This window comes from Marmota flaviventris, chromosome 1 (assembly GCF_047511675.1).
Source record: "Marmota flaviventris isolate mMarFla1 chromosome 1, mMarFla1.hap1, whole genome shotgun sequence".
NCBI lineage: Eukaryota > Metazoa > Chordata > Mammalia > Rodentia > Sciuridae > Marmota > Marmota flaviventris.
Genome location: NC_092498.1, coordinates 208,356,595 through 208,379,877, shown reverse-complemented (window position 1 = coordinate 208,379,877; position 23,283 = coordinate 208,356,595). Strand labels below are relative to the sequence as shown.

General features: G+C 40.6%; 1 protein-coding gene and 1 pseudogene across 1 annotated transcript; one reads left to right on the top strand and one right to left on the bottom strand.

The window, feature by feature from the left end:
* Positions 1-16,279: 16,279 nt before the first annotated feature.
* Positions 16,280-17,095, top strand: LOC117794929 (olfactory receptor 7A5-like; annotated as a pseudogene).
* Positions 17,096-21,196: 4,101 nt separating this feature from the next.
* Positions 21,197-22,028, bottom strand: LOC139705198 (olfactory receptor 7A5-like). The gene is made up of 2 exons (XM_071609817.1): positions 21,680-22,028; positions 21,197-21,393 (listed from the first exon to the last, which is right to left on the bottom strand). Exons 1-2 carry the CDS (start codon positions 22,026-22,028, stop codon positions 21,197-21,199), a joined length of 546 nt encoding a protein of 181 aa, XP_071465918.1.
* Positions 22,029-23,283: the final 1,255 nt, after the last annotated feature.

Sequence of the window (23,283 nt, the reverse complement as noted above, 5' to 3'; positions counted from 1 at the left end):
GTGTGTGTGTGTGAGAGAGAGAGAGAGAGAGAGAGAGAGAGAGAGAGAGAGAGAAAGAGAGAGAGATTAAACCCCATAAGCATATATGATTATTATTTGCTGAATAAACATTTCAAAAAATAGGGAGCAGGATGGTGTCTAAGATATGCCAGTGGTCATACCCCAGGCACAACAGGTTTAACAGATATAATTTTAAAATTCCCTGTGTATATTTGAAGTGTGCCACGTGAATATAGGATACATACAGAAAATAAAATGGTTACTGTAATAAGGCAAATTAACTTACCCATCATCTCATATTCCTTTTTTGTAAACCAAGCAGCTAAAATCTATTTATATAACAAATTTCTTCTTTCCTTTTTAAAACAAAACTTGTAAGTTACTTTTCTACAATCTTATAAGTCATTTTTAAATAATTATCATTCCAGACTGATTAGAAAGACCATCTGAGCTACAGCCTCCTTCCCCATGGACAATCTGAACCGCCACTGGGTCACTTTTTAACCATAAGGACAGGACAAAGACTCTGTGCTGTGTGTTTCAAGAAATCCATAGTGTTGGCCATGTGAAGGGATTCTTGGAGGACATGATCGACATTCAACTCTTGCAGAACCTGAATTCTGTCCATGCCCGACCTGGTGCTGAGCAAACTCAACATCAGATGCCATCTGCAGCCCAATTCCTCAGTTTCTTTGCTAAATATCCTTCTACTGCACCCCCTCCTATGAGGCTTCTTCCATGCAAAAATTCTAGAAGCAAGAAAACCAGCCTGCCACGATGCTCATATCAATAATATTTAAAAGGACTTGAATGCGCTTTAAACTTTTTAACAAAAAAAGAAGAAGAATAGAAAACATAAAAGGTTTTTATGGAAATATTGTGGTGTCTGCAAGGAAGATGGCATGCCCTATGTGGGATTTGGAATATTCAGGATGTGGAACGTTCCCAAGAATGCCGTATTCCACTTAAATATTTCATAACGGTGAAGTCATGGCCAAATTACCAAGAAAATAGATCCCGAGATAATGTCATGACAGATGTGTTAGTGAAAACAGGAGGAGGAGATAAGACTGATCTGACAGGGAGATGGGCCTGGGTCACTTCCTGGGCAGTGAGTACAAATAGCACCTGCAGATATTTGCTAAGAAACTTACAAAAAGGCTATTTTTAAGTCAGGACCTATGTGACTCTGGTCCTTGCCTCTGCAAGGAAGAAAAAATCCCTGATTGACATTTTCACTGGACTGAAGGCTGCATGGACACTGCGTGCCATGCCCAGGAGTGGATAGGGGGTTGACTTCCTTACACCTCTATATCTATATAAACCCCTAGACAATAGCCACACTTCAGTGACCCTCTCTGGGACCCCTCCCTCTTAAGGAGCCCTGCTTTCTATTAGTCTAACAAATCCTATTACTTTGCTCTCATTCTTGGGTCCATAGAAGTTTATTCTTTAAATTTATGAGAGAAAGAACCCAACCCCATGCTCTGTGCTACATTAGTAAAAATACTGTTATCATTCTGAAAATAATTTAAATCAGAATTTTTACTTTAAATAAAATCCATTAAATATGTTCATCCTCTCAATTTTCTAAGTAAAATGCAGATACATATTTTTCCATATGTGGAATGTTTATCTCTGGGTCATGAGTTTTTGAATGAATTTTGCTTTGGACATTTTTTAAGCCTTCAGGCAATGGGATAGATCACTTTTGCAATAGGAAATAGCCTAAGTGTCTCAAAGATCACCATGCCTCTGTTCACCACAACATCACAAAGCACTGGGTAAGAAAGAGGTTAGGAAATACACAGGCAGGTTAGACATAAATATAATGATAGAATTGTTTCTTTGGAACTCATTAATTATACTGTTACAGTAATCAGTGAAAAGAACATACAGCATGGAAATCTTACATCTCCCACCAAACCCAAGTCTGTTTACTCCCCTGCTTGAAAAGGGCCCAATGAATCAAGGGCAGTTTTGGGGGTGAGAAAAAATCATTTACTGAGCTCACAGTGGGCTAGCAGCCTAAAAGACTGCCTTAACTCAGCAGACACTTGAGCTCCTTTCAATATTTAAGTGAGGGGGAAAGAAGGGGGTTAGGTTAGGAAATGACAGGTGACCAAACTTCTAGACATCTCTCCAATGGGCCCACGCTGGCCACCTGATGATCATGGAGCTCCTGCAAATCCTGAAAATGTCTTATCTTGGTATCATCAGCCTTGAAGGGGGAAGAAAGAGATGAGGGAGGTTTCAGATAAATCAGATTCATGCTGCTAGTTTGGGGAAAACATTCCTCAAAAGATGAACACACCTACATGCAGAGTGGAGCAGAAACAGTCTCATCAGTGGTCGGGGCAGCAAAGGGGGTGGACACGATATGGAGGCAGAGACGCTGAGGCAGTTCACAGCTGCACAGGCCCAGGAGAAGCGCTGTTGACAGAAGAGCTCAAGCCCCTAAAAGGCAGCACCAGCCACTGTTACCACACAACATGGATCAACCTCACTGACATGGTATTGAGGGGTGCCACATGAATATAGGATACATACAGTGGAAAAAACAACTGAAGAGGGCTCTGTATGGTTCAATTTCCATGAACAGGAAGTGAAAACTTATGGTGGTAGAAGACTAGAGGGGATAAACTAGAAAAGAATACTGTGCCAATGCAGAGAGTATTTATGATGTGCATAGGATTGTACTCATGCATTTGTATAAAAGTGTAAGAGCATGTGTGTATGCATAATATATAAAGAAAAGCTTTAAAATAGCCTAAGATTTTATAGAACAGAGAATGGCAGCATAGATTGAATTAGTACAAGTATATGCTTTTTTCTTTAAGGCATGAGATTATGGTTTTATTTCTGTCTTAAAAATTTATTAAATAGCAGACATCAATTTATTCATTATGTTTTGGTTTTTGGGTTTTTTGGCAGGGCTGGGTCTCAAGCCCAAAGCCTTGTGTACACTAGGCAAGCTCTCTACAATTGAACTACAACTTTAGCACAAATTGAAACACAATACCTGTACATGTTAACAGGGTACAGTCTGAGAAACCAGTATACATATTCAAACTGTGGCTGGGCACAATTCACAAGCCACTTGTCAAGCAGAAATGAACTTTATTTTTAGAACACACATGCCACACCACACGAGTTCTTCAGGAATTCCCTCAGAGCCCAACTGCCACCACAGGCTTCCCACAAGCCTCTCACCCTCCTCCACTCCTCCTGCTCTTGAGGCCGATTGGCTGGGTCGCGTGGGCAGATCCAAAAAAAAGTCCCCCAATGAGCAGCTCCGTGGTCTGAAATGGTGGGGAAACAGCCCAATGAAAATGACTGCAGAGGAGCCAATCAGTTGGCAGCTAGAAGTTTGCTGGGGCCGCTGTGAGCCAATCATCACTTGGCAGCTGGAAGTTTGCTGGCAGCTTGAAGTTTATATAACAGTTTATTTAAGGATAGCCAAACTGGAGTTTTGGATATCAGTTGTTATGGACATCTTCTTTTTGGTCTGTAGAAATTGCTTTAGTTAATCTTTCTGGTATCCAAATCGGCTGCTGTTCTCCCTGTGGAAACACACAAACAGACCTCGGACTCCAGACAATCACTAGGTCAGGACCTTAGTTAATCGCTCTGGAATCCAAATCGGCTGCTGTTCTACCTGTGGAAACACACAAACAGACCCCTGACTCCAGACAATTACTGGGTCATGACCTTTCCATTGTCCTGTTAGAATATCCTTCCAAAGTACCTTGGGCTTATGTACATTTTTCGGACACATATGCCTTTCCGCAGCACTAACCCCTAATGAATCCAAATTTTAAAAGTTTAGAGTAAAAGAGTTATTTTAAGTTTATCTTAGGGAAATATATACCCCATTCTAGCAATGTGTTTTTATCTTTGTGTGCTAATAATACATCATCCATATAGTGAAATATTTGTAGTTCAGGATTTTGATTTCTAAGTGGCTGGATTACTTTGTTAACATATATTTGACACATAGTTGGGCTGTTAGCCATCCCTTAAGGGAGTACTTTCCATTCATATCTCTGATCGGGACCTTCATGATTCAGTGCAGGGATAGTAAATGCAAAATGTGGACTATCCTCAGGATGAATTGGAATTGAAAAAAAAAACAATCTTTAATATCTATAATTAAGACATACCAGGTTTTGGGCAAAGCAGACAATTGAGGAATCCCCAATTGAGCAGGTCCCATAATAACCATCTCATTATTAATGGCTCTTAAATCTTGAAATAATCTCCATTTACCAGATTTCTTTTTGATGACAAAAATGGGAGTAATATGGGGAGATACAGAAAGTTGTATATGTCCTTCCACTAATTGTTGTTTGACCAGGTCATGCGCTGCTTGTATCTTTTCTTTAGTCATGGGCCACTGAGGAACCCATACTGGTCTTTCTGATTTCCAAGTAATTTTTATTGTCTCAGTGAACCCTTCTGAAAATCCAACCCATGTCTGTCCGTTCCTTTATCTATTTGTATTGGTGCTGCTATACCTTGTTCTTGTTCTTCTAATCTTTATCCTTTCCTAAAACCTTGTCTAGCCATAATAGTGGGCGCATTTGGATTGATGTTATTTGTTAATGTTAGTCCTAATTGATCTAGGACATCTCGTCCCCATAAATTTACGGGAAGATGATCCAATACATATGGCTGTATAGTTCCTTCACATCCTTCAGGATCCTTCCAATCTAATACCATTGCACTTCTATGGGGATTGGTCACCACTCCTAGGCCTCGAAGCGTTTGAGTGGCTTGTTGTAATGGCCAATGTTTTGGCCATTCTTGACGAGAGATGATGCTAAGATCTGCACCTGTATCCAGTAGCCCATTAAATTCATGTCCTTGAATATTTAGTTTTAGCATGGGATGAGAATCTAAATTTAAAGAAATCATAGCCCAATCTACACCTGTGGAGCCTAATCCCTTGGAACCTCTTTCTACAGTATGACTGGAAAATTTATCATGTAGGCTGGGTATTATTAGTAACTGTGCTATTCTATCTCCTGGTGAAATTACTGATATACCCTTTGGAGAACTGGCTATAATTTTTATTTCACCTTCATAATCAGGATCAATTATTCCAGGACTTATCATAAGTCCTTTTAGAGTAGAAGAACTGCATCCCAATAACAAGCCTACTGTTCCTTTGGGAAGAGGTCCTTTTACCCCTGTGGGAATGATTTGAACTCCCATCTCTGGAGTTAGTACTGTTCTGGCGGAGGTGCAGATGTCCAATCCTGCACTTCTTCTGGTTTGTCTAGTGAGGGATTTAATGGACAATGTGTCCTGGGCACTATCCTGATGGGGTTGCTGGGTTCCTCCAGTGCTCTGTATATTTGTGGTCTTGGGCCCCAGAGGATTGGGCACCCCTGTCCATTTTTTAGCAATGGAGCCCGATGCCTTTCTCCATGATATCGTGGATAGACACCTGGTCCTTGTTCGTTTTTTGATAATGGAGTACCCTCTATGGTGGTTTGAGAATGGCATTCATTAGCCCAATGTCTCCCTCTACGGCATTGTGGGAAAATACCTTGTATTCTACTCCTTTGATACCTAGTTTTATTAATCCCTCCTCCTATGGGGCAATTCCTTTTAAAATGTCCTGTTTGTTCACAATTGTAGCATGTTTTTGGCCTGGCATCTAAAGCCTGTTGTACTGCAGCTGCCAAGACTTGCCCTTGTTCATTAATGTCTCTACATAATTTAATATATGTGTTTAAATCTTCATGTTTCCATGGTCTAATGACTTCTCTGCACCAAAGATTCACTTGCTCATAAGCCAGTTGTTTTATTAATGGCATTGCTTGTTTTGTATTCCCAAAAATTCTGGTAGCTGTTTGAATAAGCCTATCTACAAATTCAGCGTAAGGTTCATTAGCTCCTTGTATTACCTTAGATCATTGACCTTGTAAACCTCCATGTCCTTGTAAAGTCTTCCATGCCCTAAAAACATCTACAGCAATTTGTAAGTATGCACCAGGATCATATGCAATTTGTTGCTGCTGATCCTCATAAGGTCCCTTTCCTAACAACATATCTAGATTTCTCTGAGGATAACCAGCTGCTGCATTTCGCCCAACTGACTCCTTGCAAAATTCCTCATTGGCAACCTTCCATAACAGGTATTGTCCTCCATTTAGCACAGCTTTACACATATTAGCCCAATCTTCTGGCGTCACGTTCATGTTGGTAATGGATTTGACCATGCTTACAGTGAAGGGTGCTTGAGGACCATAGGTTGTTACAGCCTCTTTTAGCTGCTTCACATTTTTGAAATCTAAAGCATGGTGAATTCGCTGCCCTCCTGCCTGCTCAAATACAGGGCATGTTAATATTTGAGATCTTGTCTCAGGATCCCATCAATCAACTGCAGGGGTTGAGGGCCTCCCAGCATATGGAGGTGGTGCTGTTGGTTGGACACTTACATCCTCTGGTGAAAGAAAGGTGTTAGTAGCAGTCTCCTGTTGTAACTTTTTCCCTGATGGCTTTTTCTTTTCTAAACTTTCTTCCTCTGTCTGACTAGTTCGGGAGACCTTCTTTTTTACTTGAATTTTTTACTCTGTCAGACTAGTTCAAAAGACCTTCCCTTTTACTTGAATATTTCTACTATAACTCTAATACAACCCAACAAGATAATGCCAAACAAAACTGAAACAGAGTGAAACAAAATTGGAACAACAAAAAATCATTATAATAGCCTCCTAAAATGTCCATCCATCCTTTCTCCCTTTCTGTTCCTCAGATGTGAGCGGTTTTTCTTCCATCTTACACATCTCCAGGGACAGGCAACTTAAAACAAAAATGAAGCAAAACAAAAGAAGAATCTTAAAATGGCTACCCATCCTCTCGCCTTACCCTCAATTTTTCCCCATATGGGCCACCAAATGTCACAGTCTGGCTGGGCACAATTCAGGAGCCACTTGTCAAGAAGAAAAGAACTTTATTTTTAGAACACACAGGCAACACCACACGAGCTCTTCAGGAATTCCCTCAGAGCCCAACTGCCACCACAGGCTTCCCACAAGCCTCTCAACCTCCCCCACTCCTCCTGCTATTGAGGCCGATTGGCTGGGTCGTGTGGGCGGAGCAATAAAAAAGTCCCCCAATGAGCAGCTCCGTGGTCTGAAAGGGCGGGGAAACAGCCCAATGAACATCACCATAGAGGAGCCAATCAGTTGGCAGCTAGAAGTTTGCTGGGGCCGCTGTAAGCCAATCATCAGCTGGCAGCTGGAAGTTTGCTGGGGCCCCTTCGGATGTGGCTCTCAAAAACAATACCTGTACATGTTAACAGGGTACAGTCTGAGAAATCAGTATACATATTCAAAATGCAAAGTTCAAATCAGAATAATCAGCATTTCTTTCTCCTTCAATATTTATCAATTTTCAGTGCTGGGAAACTTCTAATTTCTCTCTTCTAATTCTTTATAAGAATATATAATTAAAAGATGGTCTACTGTTTTGAAGTAATTTTGTTTTTTCCCATAAATATAAAATTATGGCTATTAAAATACACAATATGATGAGCTGCAGTCATTATGCTGTGAACATCAGGATTTATGGCTCTTATGTAAGTGTGTGTTGGTGGCCACCAACAACCTCCTCCTGACTCTCCTCCACAATTCCTCTCCTCTAATGAGCACACATTCTACTTTTCACTATTTAATTTGTCTATTTTATCATTCTTATTTATATATATTCATTGTGCATATTAATGGGACTCATGTCATTTTTCAATACAAGCAAAGAGCTCACACTGATTGAAACAAAATTGAATGAAAATCTAAAAGAAAAGTTATGAAATATTAGTGATTTAATAATATCCACTGGGTTCCTAACTCAGGAATAAACTGCCAAAAACTCATAAATATGAACAAAATCCTGTACAATGCACAGTGGTAACAATGTTGAAAGTATGAATTGGTTTTATACACACAATATAGATAGGACGAGCTTTAATCAAATGGGAAGGAAGCTTGAATGCCTTCCTAGGGAGGGCTGAAGCCAACGCCTCTCTGAGAAATGTACCTGATCATAAAAAGCTAAGGGTCACATTAAGCAACTACAGAAATGTGAAAACAAGTTGGAAAATACACATAAAACACGACCCACCATCACCAGAGATGCACAAGAATTGTGAAGCAAGAACTCACAAGTAAAGAATACCAATTGCTGAGCTCTTTCAGAAATAAAGTGGGAACATAATCCAACTGACAGATTGGACTACACAAAGTTCATAAATTTTCACACATTTCCCACAAATATCTCTATACACACCTGAAACAAATAAACTAAAAAGCAAACAGGGAGTTTGGGGTTGTGGCACTCCAATACTTTATAAGAATGCATAAGAAAATTGGAAAAATGCACCTGCATCTCCAGGGAGACAGTTTGCAATACAGAGTAACTGGCTACCAACCCACAAAAATATGCAGCCTCACAGATATTACAAAGTAAGGCTTTTAGGCATATCTGTACTCAGGTGTGACATACTGCTTTTCCATGTGAATATCAAAAGGACAGACAATACTATCAGAAGTATGTCCATGAACTTCCGTTGCATGATAATGCTTGCAAGATCCTTAATATGAATCCTTGCCAACAATACACAAACATAATCAAATATTTCTCATTGGAAGAAAACACATTTTTAAAAATCCCTAATCTAACTTCTTGACCCTCCACAGTTGAAGCGTGTTCCTCTACTCCCTTCATTGCAAAGATTCTTGGGTCTCTGTTCTTTCTCTGGAAGCTCTGGATGCCTCCCTCCCATCTTCTCTTCAGCTTCTTTTAGCACCAGTTCATGGTCAGCAGAGAGTCCTGTGTTAGTGCAACATTCACTTCTCTGCTAACTATTATGAATCAATGCAGCCAGTGAATGAATCATCCATCAGGACAGCAAGCAGCCACAGCAGCCCTGCTCTGGGCTAGCTCAGCCTGGATCTCCCCTGACCTCAGCTAAAGAGTCTTGGGTTTGGTTCTCTCTGCTGCTCTCCTGCAGTGCCCACTGAGCTCCCAGACTCACCTGGAGACCAGCTCTGAGAGGAAAGTCTCTCTGTGGAAGATCAAGGTCCTGCCTGGGTGGGCTTGATGGTGACTGAAGCTCTGTCCCCAGAAAACACAACAGGAAGGTGTTGGGTGCTGGGCTCCTGGGCATACTGAAGACCTCAAAGACACCTCCACATCCTGTCCAGCACAAGGCTATGCACTGAGGGACCACATCAGAGCAAAGAGCCACAGCTCCCTATATCTGCTCATGAGCTCATTTCCCTCTTATTCCCCCGAGGGACACTGGCCTGGAAAGACAGAATATTCTTCCTGCTGATTCTCTGTTCCCAGGAGACCCATTTATAACCCAGGGAACCTAGTTTTTATTGCTCCTCCATGGACCCACCTGCCTTCCAGAGATCCTGCCTCCTGGCACCTCATCACTGCTTTGACTGAAAGTGTTTTCTGAGTCTCAGGCTGATGAGCTCATCTTTGTTGGGAGTCACCCCAGCTCCAAAGACTAACTTTCCCATCCCCAGAGAAGAGATGTCCAATGGTGAGCCCTGCTGGCTCACATGATCCTTACTCACCAATCAAACTAGCCCTGCTGGCTCACATGATCCTTACCCACCATTCAGACTAACCCTGCTGGCTCACATGATCCTTACCCACCAATTAGACTAGCCCTGCTGGCTCACATGATCATTACCCACCAATCAGAATGCACTCCAGGCCAACTGTCAAACCCTTCAACCATTAAACTGTCACAACTGTCAAACCACCACCGGCTCTATAAATATGCAGAGCTGTTCCTCAATAAACGGGCATTTTCTCCATCTACAAGCCTTGTTCAGTCTTTCACAGGTAATGCATCTGCCCTTTCATAGGTGGAAACAAGAAAAAGAAAGATGACCTGCAAGTAGAAGAGGGATTTCTAGGCACCTGGGAAGAGTGGGAGCAGGTAGAGGAATGGATGGACATGATCAGTGGACAATGTTTGCATGGGTGGAAATATCACAGTGAATCCCATTAATTTAGACAATTAGTATGTGTGTATAATAATAATAATAAAATAGATGTTTTATGTTCTCCTCACATAAAGTGATGCATTGGTGAAGTAATAAAATTGTTAATTAACTAGATTGAGATTTTGTATCATGTATATGCATCAAAACTTCACATTGTGCCCCACAAACACACATAATTGTTTCAATTAAAAATTAATAAAAAATTTAAAAGAATGATAGTAAAACAATTGACAGAACATTAACATGAACTGAAGCAAGATATGTGTGAAGGTATGAACATGGAAAATTTGGTTTTATCAAATACCTCATCTGGTTCTGTCCTGTTTCCCCCATTACCTCACATTCAACAGCACCCTAGAGAGTCTGTCGTATCAAGCAGTACAAAGTCTAATTATTTAACTGACTGCAAAATATTTTATGGTATGGCTTAAAATTTACACTTCTGATGGTCTATGATATCGTTCTTCATTAAACCACTATAATATAATCAATCTACAATGATTTTTACAAAGGTATTTGGGGGTTGGATATTTAAAACTGTGGTTCTGGACTAGGTTTATTTTGGTACTCTGGGGGACACTGGGAAATGTCTGGAGATGGCCTTGACAGAGACACCAGGAGGGGTGACCTGCTAACATCCCACCAGGCAGAGGACAGCACAGCAATGAGGCCTGGGAAATCAATGGTCCCTTGACTCAGAAAGCTGGGTTGGGATCACCTGCACTTTTGGTATTGAAAGCTATATTTAGATATTTTTCCCAGGTACCATAATTCTTCCCATTTCCAGAAAAATTAGAGCATCCCTTTTCCCACCCGTTTAAAACTTCCAACCCCATCAATTTGATAGCTCTTCATGTTTTTGCCATGTGAATGGGTGTGCTTGAGATTTACAGTGGTGTCCTTCCAGTATTACTGGTTTTCAGTAAGTATTTATATGTCCAATCACCATTTCAGTCTATTTATATTCTAGTCTATTATTTACAGTAAACATTCCAAATGAGCATTGCAGATTATTATTTCTTAATTCATTTTTCTTAATTTTATTTTGGCCATAAAAACTTTAAATTTTATTCAGATAAATGTGTCTGTCTTCATACTTCTAAGTTTCTTGCCTTATTTAAGATAAATATCCTACCCACAGATTTTGTATATATATTCTTCCTGGATGTTCATCTGAAATGTATTGGTTACATTTACACCAAATTCTTTAACTCCTCTGATTTTTTTGGTAAGATATGCAAACTAGAGGGCCATCTTAATTTTCCTCCAGATACACAGTGTTATGGTTTAGATAACCCAAAATTTCATTTGTAGAAAATGCAAGAAAGTATAGAGCTGAAATGATTGGTGTTATGAGATCTTCAAGCCAATCAGTGAATTAATCCCCTGATAGGGATTAACTGACTGGTGACTGTAGGCAGGTGGGGTGTGGCTGCAGGAGGTAGGTCCCTGGGGGCGTACCTTTGGGATTCATATTTTGTCCTTGTTGAGTGGAGCACTCTCTGCTTCCTGATCATCACATCCCAGCCTGCTTTCCTCCATCACACTCCTTTGCCTGACATTCTTCCTCACATCAAGTCCCAAACATTGGAGCTGTCCATCTTCAGGGTGACCTGTATGAAAACATGAGACTCTAAATAAACATTTCTTCCTTAAAATTTTTCTTGTCAGTACCTTTGGTCACATAGTCAAAACTAAAAAGCTGACTCAAACAGACACTTACACCAGCTTTTATTTATCTTTTCAGGCTTTTCCAACAACATTCAAATATAATCTTGTCATTTAATAAATTTACATTTATGCTGAAACATAATTCCTGATTCATTCAACCAAATAATTCTGGGAATATATTATTCTAGAATATTATATATATTTTACAGATACACATACTTAAGGATGTACCAATTTAATTAAATTTTGCTATTTTATATTTTTACTTTGTTTAATAATTCTTTCAATTTTGTTTGTTACACTTATTTTGACACTAAAGTATTCAACCTGGTCCTATTGCCTTGCATTTATTTTTATTCCAAAACTTGTTCCTTCAAAATGAACCCTATTATGATGTATAACTCTAATACACTAACAAAAACACTAAAAAAACTTCTCCCATGCTGGAAACTTTTTAAAATAATGCACGTGTATTCACATATCATTGTGAAAACATAAAGATGAAAATAGGAGATGAAAGTCCCTGCTCATTTGTCCCTTGCATTACAATGGCGAGAGTATAGCCAAATAAATGTGTGTGGCATCGCGTCCTCAAGGATGTACCATATGGAGAGTGTCGTGTGTGTGAAAGGTTGTACTCATCACAACAGGAGCATAACTTTGTAGAGTATGGGGAGGGGCCGCCAATGTTGGACTAAATCCGTAACCATGACCTGACAGCCATCTGGTGTGTCAGAGAGAGGGCATCATAGAAGCAGAGAGCAGAACAGTGGTTACTAGAGGCTGGGAGGACATGGTGGAGAAAGAGGAGGGCCCATGGGTACAGGCTGGAGCAGTAACTTCCCATGTCATGGTAACTGTGGTGGACAATACTTGTGGGTTTCAAAGCAGCTGGTGGAGAGTCTTTGTGACTGTTCCCACATGAAGAAACCATGGAAATTCAAGGTGGTGTATACACACACGACCCTGACCTGATGGTTACACAGTGTGGATGTATATTGTCATGTCACATTGTACCCCAAATATGAACAATCATGATGCATCAGTGGTAAACTTTAGAACAATTAAAAACATAGACTAAGACCCAAGAAAAGCGCTGTCTGTGGAAAGACGGAGGCCCTCCTCACCTGCCATCCAGTCCTGTGAAGACCAGTGGGGAAATCAATGGGGGTGAGCACATGAAAGGCCATTCTGGCTCACAAAACAGGACAAAGAGCATTTGTGGTTCCTGATGTATTTCCTTTGGTGAGTTGTTGATTTACTCTCTAGGAAACAGTTTCTTCTATTTAGACATTTGACGTATGTGCTTTTCAACACTCTGATGTTATCCTTACTCTGTTCTCTTGGCTAATGTGGTTTTGATCTCTTGTTTTTGCTGGGCATCAAGGGGATAGAATGGGACTTGGAATGCCACCAAATGGAAAATGTTCCTTCCTTACAGTCTCCTGGGGACCTCCTGAGTTTATTAGCTCTGTCTCTTCCAGGTCCATTTATCACCCCCCTCTGTTCATTCAGCATATTTTTTATTGTTTCTTTTAACACAGGGCAGATAAAGGCCATAGAAAAAGGGAACTACGATGTAACCTGTGATGAAAAATTGACATCCTGAGTCTCTGATGACCAATTCTACATTCTTTCAGGCAAGTTAATCTGATATCACTAGCTCAAATCCATTTCTTTCTTATGGTGTGGCTGGGAGTGAGAAGAGCCTTGTGTTATCACATCGTGCTGCGTGTACAGTGCTGTGTGTGTTGGGTGTGTGTGTGTGTACCTTTAGCAATGAGAGCAGGTTTCAAAGGAGGGGTACCTGGGCACAGTATACAGACTCTCCCCAAGGTTTGATGTTTCCACCTGTCATTTATTGACTTTTTAATGGTATAAAGCAATGTGCATTCTGAAGAAACTGTACATTGAATTTCAAACTTAGGTTCTTTTCCAGGCTGGTGTTACACTGTATGATACCCTCATGATGCTGAGAACAGACATCATGTGCCCTGCCAGTTCAACATTACAAGGGCTTGCAAGAGCTCAGAACTGCACTGAGGCTACAGTTACTGTGTTGCCCAGCTGGGATGTTCATGAGGTTAAGGCAATCAAGGCATTTTCAATTTACAATATTTTTCACTTGTTTTAGGTTTATTAGGCCATAATACAAATTATGGAATAAAAAATCATGGAATATCTTTTGTATTCCTAATGGGGATTCATTATCCAGAGCCCAGAGCAACTTCTATCATCTAACGTATTATGTGATTTAAATTTTTTCTTATATCATTCTATATCATAAGATTTTAGGTTATACTGCATGTTATTCAAATGTCATCAGAAACTACAATTCTAAACACTGAATGCCACAGAAACTCTAGAGAGTCAAAAATTCTAAATGTACAAGATTTTATAAACAGAATCTGAAAAGAATGACATTATTTTTCATTTTTAATTCAATCAAGTCTTCACTGGATACAAAACCAAACGAAATATATACCCCTCCAACCAAAGGAAGGCTGAAAAAAATGGCATTTGAAAAACATTAAGAGAATGTCACCTCCTGAAGAGAAATAAAGGTGTTGAGACAAAAAAAAATATTTTAGGGATGCTTGTCTTTTTTCTGCATTGCTTGCACATTGTCTAGACAGCCCCAGGAACTGGGTTTATACTGAATTTGGTTCTGTAAAGGCATAAAGAAATTTGTTATTGTAGAATACATGATCTCTTGGGAAAAGCTGAGAATGGGAAATCATAAATGTTGGGGTGTTTCCTAAAGGGGAGAAGATTCATATAGGAAACATAAAAATAGTTTCTTGGCTGTAACATAAATGAGACCATTTCTGAAAGGTTAGTCATGCATGTCTGATTATTGTTGCGCTCTCTCTCTCTCTCTCTCTCTCTCTCTCTCTCTCTCTCTCTCTCTCGTCAGATTGACAAATGGAAAATGTTCCTTCCTTACAGTCTCCTGGGGACCTCCTGAGTTTATTAGCTCTGACTCTTCCAGGTCCACTTATCACCCACCTCTGTTTATTCAGCATATTTTTTATTGTTTCTTTTAACACAGGGCAGACAAAGGCCATAGAAAAAGGAAACTACAATGTAACCTATGATGAAAAATTGACAGCCTGGAGTCTCTGATGACCAATTCTACATTCTTTCAGGCAAGTAAATCTGATATCAGTAGCTCGAATCCATTTCTTTCTTGTGGTGTGCCTGGGAGTGACAAGAGCCTTGTGTTATTACATCATGCTGTGTGTACAGTGCTGTGTGTGTTGGGAGTGTGTGTGTACCTTTAGCGATGAGAGCAGGTTTTAGAGGAGGGGTACCTGTGCACAGTATACAGAATCTCCCCAAGGTTTGATGGTTCTACCTGTCATGTCTTGACTTTTCAATGGTATAAAGCAATATGCATTCTGAAGAAACTCTATACTGAATTTCAAACTTAGGTTCTTTTCCAGGCTGGTGTTAGGCTGTATGATACCCTCATGATGCTGAGAACAGACAGCATGTGCCCTGCCAGTTCAACATTGCAAGGGCTTGCAAGGGCTCAGAACTGCACTGAGGCTACAGTTACTGTGTTGCCCAGCTGGGATGTTCATGAGGTTACAGGCAGTGAAGGCATTTTCAATTTACAATATTTCCCAATTATTCTAGGTTTATTAGGCCATAATATAAATTAAGGAATAAAAACTCATGTAATAACTTTTGTATTCCTAACGGGGATTCATTACCCAGAGCCCAGAGCAACTTCTATCATCTAAACTATTATGCAATTTAAATGTTTTCTTATATCTTTCTACATCATAAGATTTTAAGTTATATTGCATGTTATTAAAATATCACCAGAAACTAAAATTCTAAACACTGAATGCCATAGAAACTCTAGAGAGTCAAAAACTTCTAAATGTACAAGATTTTATAAACAGAATCTGAAAAGCATGACACTATTTTTCATTTTTATTTCAATCATAGTCTTCACTGGATTCAAAACCAAACTAAATATATACCCCTCCAACCAAAGGAAGGCTGAAAAAATGGCACTTGTAAAACAGAAAGAGAATGTCACCTCCTGCAGAGAAATAAAGGTGTTGAAACAAAAAAAAATTTAGGGATGCTTGTCTTTTTTCTGCATCTTGCACATTGTCTAGACAGCCCCAGGAACTGGGTTTATACTGAATTTGGTTCTGTAAAGGCATAAAGAAATTTATTATTGTAGAATATATGATCTCTTGGGAAAAGCTGAGAATGGGAAATCATAAAGGTTGTGGTGTTTCCTAAAGGGGAGAAGATTCATATAGGAAACATAAAAATAGTTTCTTGGCTGTAACATAAATGAGACTGTTTATGAAACATTAGTCATGCATGTCTGATTATTGTTGTTGTCTCTCCCTCTCTATGTGTTTCTCTCTCTCTCTCTCTCTCTCTCTCTCTCTCTCTCTCTCTCTCTCTCTCTCCCTCTCTCTCTCTCTCTTCAGATGGACCACGTGGAACATGGGAATGGTACTCAAATTTCAGAATTCCATCTTCTGGGATTTTCAGAGCAACCTGGATGGCAACCCTTCCCCTTTGGGTTTTTCCTCTCCATGTACCTGATCACTGTGTGTGGGAACCTGCTCATCATCCTGGTCATCACCTCAGTATCCCACCTTCACACACCCATATACTTCTTCCTCAGCAACCTGTCTTTTTCTGACATGTATCACCTCCACTACTGTCCCAAAGATGCTGGTGAACCTGCAGACACAGTGCGAGGCCATAAGCTTTGAAGGCTGCATCATGCAGATGCACTTTTTCATAGTCTTTGCCAGTTTGGAAAACTTCCTCCTGGCCATGATGGCCTATGACCACTTTGTGGCCATCTCTCACCCGCTGCACTACACAGTCATCATGAACCCCCAGCTCTACATGTTGATGGTTGTGATGTGCTGGATCCTGAGTGTCCTGCATGCCCTGTTACAAAGCTTAATGGTGTTGCAACTGTCCTTCTGCACAGACTTGGAAATCCCCCACTTTTTATGTGAACTAATCAGGTGGTCCAACTTGCCTGTTCTGACACTTTCCCTAATGACATGGTGATGTACTTTACATCTGTGCTGCTGGGCGGGGGGGCCCCTTGATTGCATCCTTTACTCTTATTCTAAGATAGTTTCCTCCATAAATTCAATCTCTTCAGCTCAGGGCAAGTACAAAGCCCTCTCCACCTGTGTGTCTCGCCTCTCTGTGGTCTCCTTATTTTACTTAATAAGCTTCAGTGTGTACCTTAATTCTGCTCTGACCATAATTCACACTCAAGTGCAATAGCCTCGGTGATGTACAGCATGGTCACCCCCATGCTGAACCCCTACATCTGTAGTCTGAGGAATAAGGACATCAAGAGCACTCCAAAAAGATACCCCTGAGGAAAACTGTAATCGTGATTTTCCAGAACTCTCCCTACTGCAGGACTGTCCTCCTCAGAGATAGTGACCAGAGTTCCATGGTCAGGTCACAGAAGCACAACTTGTTCCTCCAAGATTTTTCTTTGAGTGTCAAGTTTCTTTAACTTTGATGACTTTATATAATTTAAACAACTCCCTTTATTAAAATTTCTGCTGTTTCTAATATCCAATGGTAGTTTTCCGTATTGTCATTTTTCCTACTTTCTCAAAGTTTTTGGAAATATTTTGAGTTTCCTACTGCCCAATGTGATTATTATTTGCACTAATGCGGTATGAACTACATTAGGCAGCTGAGGTCATTTGTATAACTTTATAGCAGGAGACAATCTGAAAGTATAGTTTTTGACAACTGCGTTCCTGATTCCTTGCTCGTCTCTCCTTAACACAGACCTTAGCATACTACTATGTTTTCCAGCTGTCACAGGTGTTTGTTCTCCCCATAATGGTCTTGTTCCTCTCCAGCATGGTCCTCAGTGCATCCTGTTTACCGTTCATAGTGTAGTAAGGCCAAAATTATGAATCTAATACATGTTAGAACTATAATGGACACTGAGAGACCAATTTTAATGTCTTAGTTGACTTAGAGTCAGATATGACCAAGAATCCTGTGGACTAAAATATTCAACCATACTTGAATTACTCTGGAATATTTCTTTTTGGTGATGTACATGGTTCTGGAGCAACTGGGCCTGGTGCATGAGAACCAGCCCCAACCTGCTTAAGAAAGCGAGGCAGATGGACCCATAGTGCAGAGTTTACTGGGGACTTACAGACAGAAGCCTGGTCCTGGACCACAGTGACACCAAGTGGATCCCTGCAGTTTGGGTCAGAAGGAAGAGCATATATATGGGTTAGGACAATGACTTCATCTGAGCCAGCATGTACCTGGTTTATCTTAAGCTTATATCAAGTCAGGGGCGTCCCTGGAGCCAGGTCCAGCTGTACAGCTGCACACACCAGGCTGATGGCTTGGTCTGCTAGAGTTTGCTGGAAACTCTGAAGGAAACACCACCATGGGTTACTCTGGGGCAATTGTGGTGGCTAAGACTCCAGATGGCTGCAGCTGTGTCACGCTGGGTCCATGCACACATCTAGTCACCGAAGTATAGACACTCCCTGTCCACACCATGGGGTCACACTAGACCAAAAGACCTGCTGAATTTTCTGTATTATTTCATCTCATGTTTCTGCTTAAAACTCTAGAGTGCTGTCAACTGATATGACTCCCTCCATTGTCATTAACAAACTATCTCCCCCTTTACATGCTTTGTCACACACATTAGTGTGTAAGTGAGTGACAGGAGCATTGCTGTCCTCAGTTCCTCTTTAATCTCCTAAATTCTCTTAACCTCATGATCAAAGGATGACTCTTGCAAGACATTGACTAAGAGGCCCAGTTATGGCTCTGTTGATGGAGACTTCTGCTTTGGACCTACAGGGTACTTCTAGGCAGGAAAAAAAACCTGCTCTGAAGGGACAGGAAGGTATTGGGGATTGAGATTCATCAAATTTTGCTATGTGCATGCGGAGATATGGCATTAAGAACCTCTCTTTTAATTACAATTGTAATGCAATAATAAAAAATAAATGAAATTTTTAAAATATGCTTTCAATCACTCCCAAATGCTTAGAAGGTAATATAAATCATATTCTGTTTTTTAATACGGTGATCTGAAATGAACATGAATATCCAGGTCATTAGGAATAATGCAATCAAATATTAGAACAGATGCCAAAAATAAGAAACAACAGATTATTCTGAATGACCTCTGATCTGTTTGTATCAATCACTGTATCAGTAATCCATTGCTGCATAATGATCTATCCCCAAGGCAAATGGTTTAATATAATGTTTTTCTTATTTCATGGACACCTAACAGAATGTGCCTGTCATACTTCTCTTATCGTGCCATGCTCGAATGTCACTCATGTTATTGTAAATGAAAGAATGAGAGCTGTATGGTATTCCATTGTTTAATATATACTACATTGTACGTATAAATGTGTCAATGAATATCAAAAGCACTGTATTAAATTGGCTTTATTTTTTTGCCATCCTTTTGTTTCCTAAGCTTCTTTGCTATATTTTCTCTCATAGTGCACATAGATTTACATAATATCATGAGAACGTAAGGATCAACATAGCAGGTGAAGTCCATGGATATCTGTGTGGATGAAGTGTGGATATCATTCTGGTGAATAGATAAAAAAATTAGATATATGTGTGTATGGTTACTGTCTTCAGGCATAAATCTTATGAAAAATGCCATCCTAAATGTACACCATCACCATGGTCTGCACAGATTCTTATGGAATATGGTCTGGAGAGGTCTTTGCATTTTGGAAGAAGACTAGAGTCAGAAATGAAGCACACCCATTAGATTTATCAAAACAGAGATTAACCCCACCTCACCCCCCAAAAAAAAAATAAACAAAGAAAAAAATGACACATACAACAGTGATAAAGTCTATTTTAATGAATATACCAATGCACAATGAAGCCCACCATTCTGTATAATTAAAATACATGAATAAAAGATTATATAATAACATTTTCCAACCTCCCTCTGTCTCCTTCCCCCTTCCCTGTCAGCAAATCGGGGTCTCTATTCCACACTCTGCTTCTGTGACAGCAATGATCTACCCATCCCTTATCTACACACCAACAGTGAGAAGCTTGCAGTGCTTAGACACAGAGCCCATGAAGATGTGCACACCTCACCTCCAGGTTGGGCTCTGGACATCCTCATTCCCACAGTGGTCAACACTGTCCATTGGTCAAATTTGACACTTGAGTGGATGAGGGTGATAGTACCTGATTATGCAGAGACATTTCCAAACATACATTCTCCAGGATCTGCTCCCAACCAAGACAAAGAATATATCTTTCCCCAAACATTCAGGTGATCTTTTCCCAACACTTTATTATTAAGAATTTCAGAGGTACACTGAAGTGACTGAATTGTGCCCAGAGCAGCCCCACCAACTCACCACGCATCTGCAAGAAACTTTCTGATACTTTTGCTTTCTTACATGTCTTCCTCTCTACTCACTCCCCCGCCCAACCATCCACCCATCCACCCACCCATCAGCCCATCATGGAAGTTTATTCCTCCAGATGCTGCTCTGCTGGGTCTCCTCCCAGGGCCATCTTGGCTAATCAGGAAATATATTTGTAACTCCTTAGCTCAGTTCCATGGTGATTTTCTCAATGTCATCACTCCATGAAAACTGGCCACCTTACACACTCCCATAATTGGTCATACACGGGATGTAATAATGGTGCCCAAAATATCATATTAAACAAAACAGGAATTTTCATATATTTTCTGATGCAACACAAGAAATAACTGCAGGAAAGCAGGGGGGTGGCCAGAGGAAGAAATGTGTGAGAATCAGAGAGAGCAGAATATTAATGAACATAGAGAAGGAAACTGTGGGATATAAAGGGAAAGATAGGCTCTCCTCCCATCACCTGACTGAGAATCACCATTACTGGCTTGAAGCTTTGGGCTTTGCCATCAGAATCACTTCTTCATCCCGGGAGCCCTTAGAGGCTTTCTTTCCAAAGAATATTTTTGGGCCAGCTTTATGTCTTTATTCCACAGATTGTGGCTGAGGAGGCTCCTTTAGGGGATAATGATGGTGAACCCCATCAAGGCTGCAGCACTTCAAGGCACTTCAAGGTTCTAGAACCAAGAACCCCTTTGACTTGCACAGTTAAACAGGGAGACAACTACGAGTTGAGACACAAACAGAAAGCACTTTATAATATTTCTGCTTTGTTGTATAAATTCCACTAACAAAATAAAAGAGTTAGAGTAAGAAAAACTATGATAAACCTGCATATACATGTTGACTGCCCTATTTGCAATAGTCAACATGAGAAATCAACCAAGGTGTCCATTGGCTGAAGAGCAGAAAAATATATGTAGTACAAGCACATGGTCAAATATTATTCAGTCAAAAAAAAAAGAGAATGAAGTCCTGTATATCAACTTGGATGGAACTGGAGCACATAATGTTAAGTGGACTCACCAGGCAAAGAAGGAAGATTACTGTCTATAATTGCCCTCCCAAGGGTCTTCTAAGAGCACTCTTAATGTCCTTGTTCCTCAGAGTGTAGATGAAGGGGTACAGCATGGGGGTGACCACAGTGTACATCACCGAGGCTGTTGCAGTAGAGCATGAATTTGGGGTCACAGCAGAACGGAGGTACACACTCAGGCTTGTGCCATAAAATAAGGAGACCACAGAGAGGTGAGACACACAGGTGGAGAAGGCTTTGTACTTTCCCTGAGCTGAAGAGATTGCACCCGATGGAGGACACGATCTTGGAGTAAGAGTAAAGGATGCCAGTGAAGGTACAGTAAGCCAGAAGTAAAGATGAAAAATATATAAGTATGTCATTGAGAAAAGTGTCAGAACAAGCACAGAGGACCACCTGGTTAAGTTCACAAAAGAAGTGGGGGATTTCCACATTTGTGCAGAAGGACAGTCGCAACGCCATTAAGCTTTGTAACAGAGCATTTGGAACACTCAAGGTCCAGAACATCAGAACCAGCAACACACAGAGCCCATGGTTCATGATGACAGTGAGATGCAGGGGGTGACAGATGGCCACATACCGGTCATAGGCCATCACAGTAAAAAGAAAGATGTCCAGCCCTGCAAAGTGTATGAAAAAATACATCTGGGTGATGCAGACTGTGTAGGTAATGGCCTTGCTCTGTGTCTGGATGTTCACCAGCATCTTGGGGATGGTGGTGGAGGTGAAGCAGATGTCCACAAAGGACAGGTTGGAGAGGAAGAAGTACATGGGTGTGTGCAGGTGGGAGTCTGAAATGGTGGCCAGGATGATGAGCAGGTTCCCCCTCACAGTGACCAGGTACATCAAGAGGAACAGCCCAAAGATGAGGGGCTGCAGTTCTGGGTCCTCTGAAAATCCCAGAAGAATGAATTCTGAAATCTGTGTGTCATTCCTTGATTTCATGTGGTGTCTGTGACAATTAGTGGAAAAGAGAAAGAGGGAGAGAGGGAGAGAGAGAGAGAGAGAGAGAGAGAGAGAGAGAGAGAGAGAGAGAGAGAGAGACATTACTATTTAATTTCTATTTCGATCTCATATATTTTTGTAGTAAAGACATCATTTTTATATTTTATCTGAATCTGGTCTCCTTTCAAGACATCACCCTAAACTTATTTATAGAAAATTCTTCCCACTTCTCAGCATTTCCTCAAGTTCATTATTCTACAATTATAGTGAGAGACTCCTAATACATTTGAAGAACAAAAGCTGAGTATTTACTATGTTCTAGAAATAATCTAGAAAATGTGTGAACCATGCAGAAAAGCAAATGTCCCTACAATCTAAAGATGGATAAAAATTAAAAGTAAACTCGCAAAATTATATAACATGCCAGGTAAGACAGATACTTGGAAGAAGAGGAAAGAAGGTAAGAAACAAGACAGTGGGTAAAGATGCTTTTTTTTTAAACCAACTTCTGGCAAGACCAGCAAAGAAAGTGACAAATCAGATTTGAACAAAATCTGAAGAGAGAAAGAGCAAGTGCCACAAAGAGCAAGTCGTCAGAGAAGATTGTCTGGCAGGAGGTACAGACTGTGCAAAGGCCCTAAGAAAGCTGTCCATTTCAGATATCCAGAGGAAACAAGAACTAGGGTGGCAAGAGAAAAGACCAAGAGGAACAGGGGCGGCTCAAAGGCTGAGAGCACAACAGTGGTAACCCGAGGATGGGAAGGTGAGCAAGGAATGGAGGACATACATGGGTTAATTGATGGTTACAAAAACACAGGAGAATTAAATTCAAGTGTTCCACAGCACAGAAGTGGGCCTTGGGCTACCCATATTTTTTGTTTATTTCAAAGTAGTTAGTATTGAGAGCCACAGCCAAAGGGGCCCCCCCACAAACTTCCAGCTGCCAGCAAACTTCCAGCTGCCAGCTGATGATTGGCTCACAGCGGCCCCAGCAAACTTCTACCTGCCAACTGATTGGCTCCTCTGCGGTGATGCTCATTGGGCTGTTTCCCCGCCCTTTCAGACCACAGAGCTGCTCATTGGGGGACATTTTTGGCTCCGCCCACACGACCTAGCCAATCAGCCTCAAGAGCAGGAGGAGTGGGGGAGGTTGAGA